The 12,231-nt window shown below is 41.4% G+C and overlaps 1 protein-coding gene across 2 annotated transcripts in view; it reads right to left on the bottom strand.

Moving 5' to 3' along the window:
* ARK2C (arkadia (RNF111) C-terminal like ring finger ubiquitin ligase 2C) overlaps positions 1 to 6,141 on the bottom strand; it is a 40,865-nt gene extending 34,724 nt beyond the window's left edge. The window contains exons 1-2 of one of the 2 annotated variants that reach the window (XR_008345450.1): positions 5,877 to 6,141; positions 4,220 to 4,625 (exon numbers count right to left, since the gene is read on the bottom strand). Coding sequence is in view for 1 of the 2 variants with exons in the window: in XM_053448260.1 (XP_053304235.1) it covers positions 5,877 to 5,937 (61 nt within the window). In the remaining variant the exon portion in view is untranslated. Of the gene's footprint in view, positions 1 to 4,219; positions 4,626 to 5,876 lie in introns of those variants that run through there. The other variant, XM_053448260.1, reaches the window with a different exon arrangement.
* Between the last annotated feature and the right edge of the window lie 6,090 nt (positions 6,142 to 12,231).

Genomic DNA, 12,231 nt, shown 5'->3' on the forward strand with positions numbered 1-12,231 from the left:
GGGGTCCGCGCGTGTTCACATGTGGGCGCAGCTCCACGCAGGAGGTCGGAGTTATTGTGCAATCTTTCAAATGCAGATTAGGATGAAGACGACACAGGGTTGTGCAGTCTGTGGTCCTTCAGCTACTCAGGAGTTGTCTAAATAATGAGGTAATTTACTGAGAGGGTGGTAGATAAGTGGAACAGCTTCCCAGCACAAGTGGTAGAGGGTAATACAGAGAGGGTATTAAACATGCATGGGGTAGACATACGGCTCCTGAATCTAAGACAAGACCAACGACTGATTAAGGTTTGAGCCTTTACAGCAGGAGAAACGACTAGACGGGGGCCGGATGGGGCCGATCTGCCGGCAGATTCTGTGTTTCTGAGGTAGTAGGTGAATGGAAAAGCCTTCTAGCAGAGGCAGTAGGGCATATAATTTCAGGATAAAAAAAATTGTCAAATTGATTATTTGGTTGTGAATGTGATGTATTCCTATTACCCAATAGAATGACTAGAATTGCCATCAAATATCTTGAAGGGTTGTCCCTTCCTTTGACAAAATCCTTCATTTTCCCCTCTGGTTTGTGATGTCAAGATAAAAAAAAACGTAATAACCCAAAGAAAAATGTCCACAACACGCCATACAATATAATATATATATATACTCTGTACAAATCGTACAAAGAAACCCAACAAGCAAAATAGACCCAGAATTCAAGGTCTTGTATATAGTGCTTAGCGGGCGAAAACTCTAATTTAAGACTGACTTTATCAAGCGGCTCTGATCATCTTTGGGCCACCAAAATAATGTGTTGGTAAGAAAACTTCCTATTCCCAGTACCAAACTTCTAAGAGATTCTAAAATGTAGATGCACGGAATGAAGCGCACGGTTAAAAATAAAATTCACTGGCCATGTTGGGAATGTCCCCCGAGCTGATGTTCTGAAGGTAGAACAGCACTTTCTGTTTCAACGGAACCTTCTTATTAAGAGAGAAAGAGAATGGAATGGGTTAATGTCTGAGGATCCAGTGTAATGTATATTAAGCCTGAGGGTGCTGTATGTCATGGTGACCTATGGGCCTGTGTGTGGATCTTGATACCAAGATGATACCAAGCTCCTCAAGGTAGACAAACCCAGAATGTATCTGGATGGATTCGTTCCCATTACAGGCTTCAGCGAGATCAAAACGCAATATGGAACTTCTGTTATATTTAATGGGAATCCAAAATTGTTTTATTTTTATCTATAGGTTCCATAGGTTGGTGGTTCTCATATGGTGGCCTATGGAACATCAGTGGCCTTCAAGCAGCTACAAAGAACAAGATGGTATCTACTGACCTAGACCATATAGCGCATGTTATTATTATTTATTGTTTCATATGAGACAAGGTTGGGATTTAATGGATTAGTGGTCATCTTAAAAGGTATGATCACATCAAAACTCATTTTATAGAAGCTTTTTCAGTTTCTGCGGCAACGGCCCATCAGTGCCTGCTTTCGGATCACACGACAATTAAGCTTTCCCGGGAAAAACATGAACAATCACAGTTTTCCTTGATTAACAAATAATTACGAGGGAGGGTCTGGGCATCTAGCACTACTATGAATAATGTACCTAATGTGTTATTTAATTATACAACTGTTACATTCATTAGCATGGGGGGGGCAGCAGCTTATCGTTATGCTTATTATACATTTTTCTGCACTTCGTGGTTTGAGGAATCCATTTCTGTCTGAGGTTATTCTACAAGTCTCATATACCATAGAGAGCCCTATATAACATAGAGTGTCCCATATAACATAGAGCGTCCCATATACCATAGAGAGTCCTATATACCAAAGAGAGTCCCATATCCCATAGAGAGTCATATATTCCATAGACTCCCATATACCGTAGAGAGTCCCATATACCATAGAGAGTCCCATATACCATAGAGAGTTCCATATACCATAGAGAGTCCCATATACCATAGAGTCCCATATACCATAGAGAGGCCCATATACCATAGAGAGGCCCAAATACCATAGAGAGGCCCAAATACCATAGAGAGGCCCATATACCAGAGAGAGGCCCATATACCATAGACGTTACACATGTTCAGCATGGACGGGTATCAGAATGCTTGACGTGTTAGACTAGAATGTAAATGTTTCCGCATCTTGCTACATTTTCACCAATGTGATACTTGAGCTCAATTAACATTAATAATTCATTAATAAATGTATTATTTGATCGTAAAAATAGAATAAAAATTATCGTTGAATTTTTTGGGGGGGTGGAGAGTACTTTTCCATTTTAAATTCATGGTATTATCATGTATAGCCACGTTATGATTTATAATAATAATAATAATAATAATAATAAGCACCATGTTTATCTTGAAAAGAGTTATTCAAATTAATTTTGATGACAGCCCAAAAATCTTGCTGCAGTTACTGAATATGTGAGCTGGTTAGACCTATTAAGACTAGACACAGATGGTGACATAGACAGCTGATCGGTGATGTCATTATCCCCCTTTGTTTGTAACACGTGGTCATAGTTGTTCTACAAAGACATGACATTCGTAAGGGCTGGGGAGATAAGAATTGCATTGTATAAGAAAAAAAAAAATACCAGTGATAATTTAATTAAAAACCCTTCTTTTTTAAACAAAATTTTAATCTACATTAGGCTACAATATGTGAATGAATTAAAATATTATTCCTGACCCTAATCCCAATTGAATGCTCGTTTCTTGATTTGTGCAACCAGATTACGGCTCTGACATCGTAATAATTCTGATTATTATTATTTTCATTTCTTTTTTTTTCTCCTAAAATGTTCGGAGTGTAACGAATGTGAACGAAACATATGATTTTGCGTTTAAAAAAAATAAAATAATCATAATTAAAAAAAAAAAGAAAGCCCTGTGTATGAGGTGCCATATAATCATTCACTATGAATTTACGAAGAGAGAGAGAAGGGTAGCGAGGAAATTAAATCTAGAAGAGCAGGAAGAGGACAATAAATGGTAAAAAACAGCAAGAGAAAAGGCACACTAGGTTAATATAGGAAAACTAGTTTCTTTATTGAAAGATAGTTATATTAGTGGATGACATGCACACAATACAATAGGCAGGGCCCACCATGCTATAGAGGGGGGTAAACAAAAGAAAAAAGCAGCGTACAATGATAAGATGTATAGGCTACAGCACATTACAATTATAGAAGGGTACGTCTCTACGGAAAAAAGATATACATCAGAAAGTAGGTAATGTAGAAAAAAATACAGAACATGCTTCTTTTTTTTTTTTTTTTTTTTAAATTAATTCTCAGTCCAGGGGAGGAGAAAAGGTGGAAGATCCACAAAATTGGTGGTGGTGGTGTGGGGAGGGGGGGGGGATTTCAGATACAGAAACATTACCCACGAAAATAAGAACAGGAAATTGTTTTTAGCACAGCAGAAAAAAAAGGTTACCCCTGTTAAGTGGATAATGCACTTTGCCGGCAAGCTCGTTAAAATAAATTATTATTTTTTTTTTTAATTTGGAAAAAGAATTGGACCCGTCTGCGGAGATACTAAGAACAGCACAGATTACAGCGCACCAAAGTGGCGTATTTTTTTTCGGTGTCGAAATGTGGAATTTTAGCCAAGGTCTGACCAATTAAATAATTGATTTTTTTTTTTATTAGAATTTTTTTTTATTTTTTTTTAGAATTTTTTAGAATTTTTTTAAAAACATCAAATTGTACGTGCTGTAATATACAAGGCCCAGATTTTTTTTAAAAAAAAATTAAAAAAAAAAAAGCAAAATGAATCCACTTAACAGAAATTTACAGTGCAATGTATTTAGCTAAACAAGATGAAGATACAGAAATGGCTGTTATTGTCTACAACGCTACGGAAATGACCTTATGTTACTACAGTGGAAATAAAAAGAAAAACAGGTTCAAGGTTACATACTCTACAGTTTTTTAACAAGAAAACTATGATTTTTTTTTCCAGCATCCTCATTATTAAGCATTAGTATCCTCTGTCACAGGCTTTCATACAGGCCCCCCTTGGGGAAGAGAAGAGTTTGTAATGGGTTTATTAATACCCAAGCTGTTTCTAAATTTTTTTTGTATATGCCAATTTATTTGAATTTTTTGGTTGGATTTAAAAAAAAAAAAAATTAAAAATAAGATTTTTTTTAAAAAATTAAATAGTAATTTGAAAATTCAAAAAAATATGTAGGATTTTTTTTAAAAAATAAGCTGCAGCTTAATTGTTTTTTTTAAATTAAAAAAAAGTATAAATATATAATAACATTTTTGCAATTATGAAAATGTGAATCACATGGGATCATATACGCCATAAAAAAAAAGGGGGGGTATTGCATTGGCATGCAAGGGTTACCCAGATAGTAAGCCTTCCCCATATTCTGGAAAAGGGGGACATACAAAAAGAAGCCATGAGATAGTGGGGATACTGCCGCTTAACCCAATCAGTGCCACAGGGATGTGCGTAGAACACCCTTCTGGTACTGCCTGGGTTAAAGAAATATCAATGCTTTCTCCAGATGGAAACAGGAAATGGTTAAGAGGGGTGTCACAATACAGCTAAATGCAGAGGCAGAGGGTCACACCACAGAGCAGCATGTTGGCCATTCAACTGCGCTACACAATGGAGAAAAAAAAAAGAATTGATAAATGCAAAAAAATGTCATCGTCCCATATTCCAAAACAGAGATAGACACAAATTTTTTTTTTATCTACATTTTTTTTTTTTTTTAAAAAAAGGGGATAGGCTACATTTAACACAGAATTCTAATGGTGCCAATTCTTTTTTGCTGAAATTTTTATATATATTTTTTTTTCGCCCTGATCTTTTTTTTTGTAAAAAGGGAGATTGAGCATATTTTCAAATATATGTTAGAAAAGGGTGAGAGCTACCAACAAAAAAAGCCAGAATCTGCAATGTACAAAAAAACCCCACACAATTCAACACAAATTATTGTCCTAAACCCCACCTCCTTTATGTGAAAGCATTAATTTCTATTTTTGATTTTCTTTTAATATTAAGAATAATTGCATTAAAAAAAGAACAGGGGGGGAGGGAGGTATTTAATCACTTGAGTGCATGCGGGTTAAACAATGCCACTGGCACTCAAAGGGTTAAGGCGACATACATTACTAAAATTAAGGGATAAAATTAAAAAAAAAAAATATGGCCTAATATGTGACATCATAAGTGATTTGCAGTGGGTGCTTGATGTTTAACTGTATTAACACTATGATGATACTCCAGCTACTGGTTATTTTTTTAAAAAAGGGGTTAAATGGATGATGTATTTTAATAACAAGCCCATAAAACAGTGAAATCAGACACCTTCCTCCTTTCCTCCAATCCCAACCCATTTACAAAAAAGAGATGAGTTTGCAAGATGAAATGGTTGCATAAAGACAAACTGGAGTCTTTGCCTGGTAATAATAATGGTTGGCTTTAAAAAAAACAGCAGATGGGGATAGAAAGGCTGTTTCTTAAGGAAATAATGAGATTTTCTCCCCAAAAAAACAGCTTGCAATAACCAGAATGAAAAAAAAATCTAATGTAACAAATGAAAGGATACAATGTATATAGTTGTATCCAGAAAAAAATAAACAAGGATAATGTGTTTCCATAGCAATGGAATCATAGGCAAAATATTATTGTTTTCAGCATTCCACAGCCCAAAAAACCCCACAAATGCATTTCTAACACCTCCTCCTGTTTATATACATTTTAAAAAAATACATTTTTATATTTTGTAGCAAAACCCACATTTTTTCCCCAACCTTAAGCTAAGCAAACGATCCCCATATCAACCAGACTAAAGCTTTCAGATTTCCCAGTAATCCCAGTATATTTAAGAATGGAAAGGAAAATACCTCGGTTTCGTACAGAGCCAAAGACTGGGAGAACAAGATATCCAACATGTACAAGCACCATCCTGGCTTGGGGGGGCTCTGCCTGTGTCCTAGGGGTCCTGGAGCTTCTTGCTTGTAATAGTCCTCTAGAAGGGTTGATCCAACAGCTATGGCTCTGGCTTTTGGCTGGGAGACAGATGGTCCATGGAAAGGGTCCCTTCAAATCCCCCCTATATACATTCAAATGTGCTGCAGCTGCTTCATACAAAGGGTGGGGGGTATGGAGCAAGCAGTAGCTGTCTATACAGCCTCTCCCCTAAGACAAAGGAGGCCAACCAATCAGAGCTGACCTGCTGGGGGGGGGTGAGGGGGGGAGCATGCTCCCTGCAGACTGTATAGGGCAGCCAGGCAGCCTGTTTCATGATTTTGGATTTACTAATCAATGAGACACAATAAGGGGGGCACATGGATCACTTTTGCCCTGATTATACTGAATTTTAGGGTCTACCATAAGTACCCCCCTGGCAACTAATTAGCATTATGGTGGGTGGCAAATTAACCACTGGGTTAGGTATTTTGGCTACTTGCACCCTGAGAAAAGAAAAAAAACTGTAGTCAGATGGCAGGGAGACTTATAAGACTGATAGACCTAAGCTGCTGCAGAACCTCTTGGGTAAAGCTGTACAACTGTATTTTGCAGCCAACAATTAAGATGATATATATATATATATATAATGTTAATAAAGTAATATAATAATATATGTATATAGAAAGTTTTAAATACAGAAGAATTTTTATGAGAATATTAGATTTAAATCGCTTTGCATCAGAATTCTTTGCTTGTTTTTTAATTTTTTTTTATTTTTTACGAATAAATGAACATTATTACTTTTACACAAAAGTATTTTTGTTTTCCCTCTGCTTTTACCGCTTTGTAGAGTTGGAAGCTCCTTTGTGAAGACTGAGGGGGTGGTAGATAAGTGGAGCGGCCACCCAGCAGAAGTGGTAGAGGTTAATACAGCGAGGGAATATAAACACGCATGCGGCTCCTGAATCTAAGACGAGACCGACGACTGATTAAGGTTTGAGTCTTTACAGCAAATCATTTCTTAATCCTATCGCTGTTTCAAACCGAACCCTTGGAGAGTCAGATTATAAAAAGCTTGAGCTGACGACCACCGAGGCTGGTTTTATATTTATTTTTTTGCTTTTTTTTTTTTTCTGCCGTCTCAGCAACCCCCCCATCTTAGGACCTGCTGTAGCTGCAAAATTCTCGGAATGAGAAGCATGTCGCATTGGCATCTGTACAGACCGAGTGTCTTTCTAGTCCCGAAAATAATTAAACTCCCAAAAGCCCCTGCCGCCAGACCCTCCTAGTAACCAGATCCTCCCTAAAAAAAATATCCTATTGTATAGTGCCGTAAACGGGACTTTAGCCCGAACGTTTCATGGTACTACCCCTATGCGTTGCCCCCAATATCCTGCAGGGCATTTTGGGCACTCTCTGATTTAAATGCCTAGGCTGCCATGTTTTTTATGGGCGTTCTGTTAGTGTTTTGTCTGACCCCCTATGCGGAGGCTTTTGCGTTGTTATTTGAGCAGATGGCTCCTTTATCCGGGACACTCCAGGGTTCTGTTAAAATCATTACTGCCCTGCCTGACATAATCTTCTTAAGCACTTAAAGACTCCACCTGGTAACCTGGCCTAGGGGCACGCGGGGTGGGAATCGGACCCTAATTAGAGGCAATCTGTGGGATGGCCGTCCAGTTGTAAAGTTGTTTCTGTTTGTCATCTTGTTATGTTATAAACTACTTGTTATATCCTGTCTAGCCTTTGTACAGTGCTGCGGAATCTGGCGGCGCTATATAAAACAATCAATAATAATCCGATGTCGATACCCTTCAGTGACGCTTGGATGTTTTTTAACAGACATTTGCTACTCGTAGACAGTCTGTTTCCATAACTGCCAAGTATCATTTATTAAGTAGGAACAGTCCCTGCTTCTCCCCTTAGTCACACCGCTAATCACGCCATGAGTCAGTTCAAACGCTGGAAGGTATAGGTTCTTGTTCAGAAGAGCTTCCAATCCGATCCTGGGTGAAGGGCAATAATGAAGGTCATACCTGGGAGCCCTCCGAGTCTGGCCCGGAGTCTCCGGGTGAAGCCCTACTTCTCGGGATCTCCAGGTGGGTTTCTCCTATCTCCGGGCAGGAGAGCTGCGCGTTGTCCCCTTCTATGACATCAAGTCCCATCGCTAAGCACAGCAGAGATGCCGTGCTAGGACTGTACGAGGGGCAGCTGAGGGTCCTGCCTGGGGCGGCTTCCCACCCGACTACGCCACTGCTTATGTTAGGAGCCAGAGTTAGGGGACGAGGCTTACTTTGAGAACGTATCGCTACTTTGCAGCAAGTTATTCACTCAAAAGCAGAGACAACGCCAGTCTGGTGAGAAGATAGAAAACAGGACGCGTCCCGCAGCGCTGAAATATCAAAGCGTGAAGCAAGAGAGGCCCTGATGTGCCAAATTCCATCAAATTCTATGAATCTGCGGGGCTCCTGGCCGCTGCTTCCGAACAGGTGTAACGTTAGCTCGGCGCTGGTGACAGCAGATCACGCCGGGCTCTCTTTGTGAACTGCGTGGGAGCTCGTCAGGGTGCAGGCGTTGTTCTTGTTAGCCCGTTGTGCCATGTGGGAGTTCTGCTGCTTGTCACGATAATCCGCCGGAGCCGCGGGATCTCTCAAGATGATCAGGAAGTCTACAGAAGGAAGACGTTACAGCTGTAACCAGAAGTACGGAGTCGCGGCCCGGATTAAAAGGAATAACGGTTTACAGCATCCCAAGTGTCCCAGTCTATGTGGGACAGTCCTGATATTCAGGCACCATCCCCCACTGTCTCACTTTTGCAGGCAGTGGAGATCATGGACCGGCCTGATCTATCCTGACCGGCCCAGGGATCTGTAAAGTCAATGAAGTTTTGCGCTGTTGCGTAGTGAGGTGGCTCTTTGAGTGGGGGAGTGGGTGACAAAGCCCCCTTAATTGCCCGTTCCAACTCTAGCCATGCGCCCCCAACACTTCTACTTCCTTCCAGTCACGCTTACCTATCAAACGGCTTACTGTGACAGTGGCTCGAGGGGGTTGCAGTTGGGTTAGTTGTAGAAACCGACTACAAGAGAGTCGCCGTAAGAGAATTCTATCCACAAGACACTAAGATGAGGAGGAGGCCAGTGGGCCTGTAGACGACTCAATCTCTCGAGAGACAAGGGTAAGTAAAGCGGGTGTCATGAAAGCTCTGGCCGTTTAGCACCAGTAGGAGTCCCGGAGGAGACCAGATGTTCTACCTTTCTCTTGGAGGCCACATTTTCTGCCACGGGTGGTATGGATTTAAATTTCCAACATAAATAATCACCAGGTAGCATAGGAGAGAGATCTGGGACATGGAGGGACAGATTTTTATGCTGCTCTTGTTAGACACCGAGGAGACTTCTGCGATCTGCCATTGCCTAAAGTGCCGGTGCCAGAACTAGGCCCACACAACTTGAGGGGGGGTCAGATCGCCATGTTGGATGATTAGGCTCCTCGAAGTGCTGCGGCCCAATGAGCTGGTTGTAAAGCTCTCCAATCAAAGATTTAGCACTGAGACAGTGAAGTCACCTGCCGCGAGGAGGGGTTAGGACTAGGGCAGCGTCCAAAACACAGTTTTTGTCCCATGTTGTTAAAAATATATTTGATATAGGGCTGTAGAAATAGACATTTTTTGTGACCCCTGAATTTCATAAACCCATTTCCTGCTCTTCGTATACACATTATCGGGGATTTTAGGCCTGTAGAACCCTGTGATACCCTCATACCCAGCAAACATTCTGACCTCCTAGAAAAGAGGGGTATCAGGGGAGGAAACAGGGGCATCTGGGAAGGAAAGAGGGGCATCAGGGTTGGAGGAAGGCACAGAGAGATTTGGGCCTCAAGGAAGCACTGGCCAAACTAAACAGGGACACATGCTCCGACTAATTGCTTATGATATTTGAGCGGTTTATCCAAAAAAGCGAAGGATATCTCATACAGCAAAGATAAATGCTGGTATCTCCCAAAAATATGTTGCTAAAGGACGTAAACCAGCTGTTGTGATGTGTTGTTTACATTTCGAGCTGTCGCTTAATACGAAGAGGGTCCTCCGTGTGGCCAAAGCCCCCCCAGCTATCATATTTTTATTTGTTTATGGAAACCATACCCCGGATGAGACATTTCTGCTACGTCAGGTAAACCCGGTCAGCGGTCTCTGGCCCCTGCTTAGTAATCAATTTGTGAAGTTATATGAAGCTGGAAAGAGTGACACCGAACACAGCAGCTATTTTAATATCGTCTTCACATGACATACAGCAGCTGCATCATAAAACAAGCCTGTGAAAGTAAATACACACGGCGATACGTTATAAATCTGCCACGTATCTGATTACCCTTTGTATAGGGTATGGCTGCACGCAATACATACATACCCTGCCTCAAGGGTAAAACTCAATGCTGCTCCTAAGATTAACTCAGTTTAAGAGAATGTCTATCTGTTCATAAAAACAAGGTTCTGCACTTTTCAAATTATGTTTTATAAGATATTTCAACCTTTTCAACATTAAATTCATTCATTCAGTCCCGGTCTCACTTCATCAGACTGAGTTCTGGACTCTCTATCTCAGACTGAGTCCCGGCCTAGCTCTATCAGACTGAGTCCCGGCCTAGCTCTATCAGACTGAGTCTCGGCCTAGCTCTATCAGACTGAGTCCCGGCCTAGCTCTATCAGACCGAGTCCCGGCCTAGCTCTATCAGACCGAGTCGCGGCCTAGCTCTATCAGACCGAGTCCCGGCCTAGCTCTATCAGACCGAGTCCCGGCCTAGCTCTATCAGACCGAGTCCCGGCCTAGCTCTATCAGACTCCCCTTCCAGCCTCTCCCCCTCACACCCTGCCCTGGCCTTGCACGCTACCTTGTCCCATCAGACTCTCCCAGCCTCGTTCCCCCAGCTCTGTTGTCTCCAGCGTGTTGTTCATCTTATGAGCTGCATGTGATCCTTTTCTTCTTTCATTCTGCCAATAGAAAGATAGAATTCTTATGACTGTTGTAGCCTCGATTTTCCGGGCTAGGCTTAACCCCCCATTAACCCCAACACCCTCCATTAACACCACACGCCATTGAATATGGATAAGAAAAGGTCACAGCCAATTTTATTTATTAGAGTCATTGTCACGCCAAAACCTGAAACAATATAGGTGCGTTAACAATGACACTGACTCCAAACACAAACATGTAAATATATACAATAAACACAATAAACATGCCAAGCCTGCCAAGTAATCCGGGTACCAGAACCAAATACCACTTAAGGAAGGGACAAACCCGGATGCCCCCACCCTGACCTGAGGTTCCCAGCACTGACAGCCAAGAACCTCCCACCAGATGTTACCAACCATTCACTTACCACCAACATACAAAATAAAGGGTGGGACACGCAACCAGGTAAACTAACCACAAGAATGGTTCCTGAGCCCGGGAAAGCAGCCACTTATATAATCTTCCCCCAACTCCACCCCCAAATTTCCCACCAAAAAGCCTACCCCTCCTCTGCACAACAGTCAGGGCCCACCATAGCCCATTCTGCCCCCCCCGTGGGCATCATTCTACCGCTCCCTACTTTGAAATAAACTCCTGTACTTTATTAAATCCCTTTAAGTATTTAAATGTTTCTCTCCCAACCCTCGCTCTCTTCTTTCCTCCAAGCCGGACATATTGAGATCCTTTAGTCTCTCCTGATCATTTTTCCACAGCAAACCGTTCCCCATTTTAGCCGCCCTTCTCTAAGCCTCGTCGACTGTTGGAGTGCAAATTATCAACTAATACGTTCTTTACAAAAAAATCTAAACTTAAATTGCTGAGGGGGGGGGGAATTTGTATCAAGTGATCTATTATTAATGTTGAGATTAGGAAACCCTGGAATATCAGAAACACTAAATCTTATATCAATGAATCCCGATTCATCCCACATACTCCCCACCGCCTATGGAGTGCGAGGCTAGAGAAAGAAATCATGGGCAGATTCTTGCTTTTCTAAACTGACAGCCTCCAGGGGATAAATAAATGTTGAGGAATGAGCTTATTATTATGCGTGTGCATTAGGAAATAATTCCCTTTCAAATTAGCCGCCTGATCAGCTCCAGTCTTCATGGATGAAGCAGTAACTGTGTAGCTTTAGTTACTTGGTAATGTATGGATCTGAGATAAAGCCGGGCAAATTCATGCTAACTTTGCTTCATTTCCCATGATCCCTCTGTGAAGATCGCCCCCTAACAGGGACGGACTGGTGATGGTCGGGCAGCCCCGGCGCTTCTCG

Source organism: Spea bombifrons, chromosome 1, assembly GCF_027358695.1.
Source record: "Spea bombifrons isolate aSpeBom1 chromosome 1, aSpeBom1.2.pri, whole genome shotgun sequence".
Lineage (NCBI taxonomy): Eukaryota > Metazoa > Chordata > Amphibia > Anura > Pelobatidae > Spea > Spea bombifrons.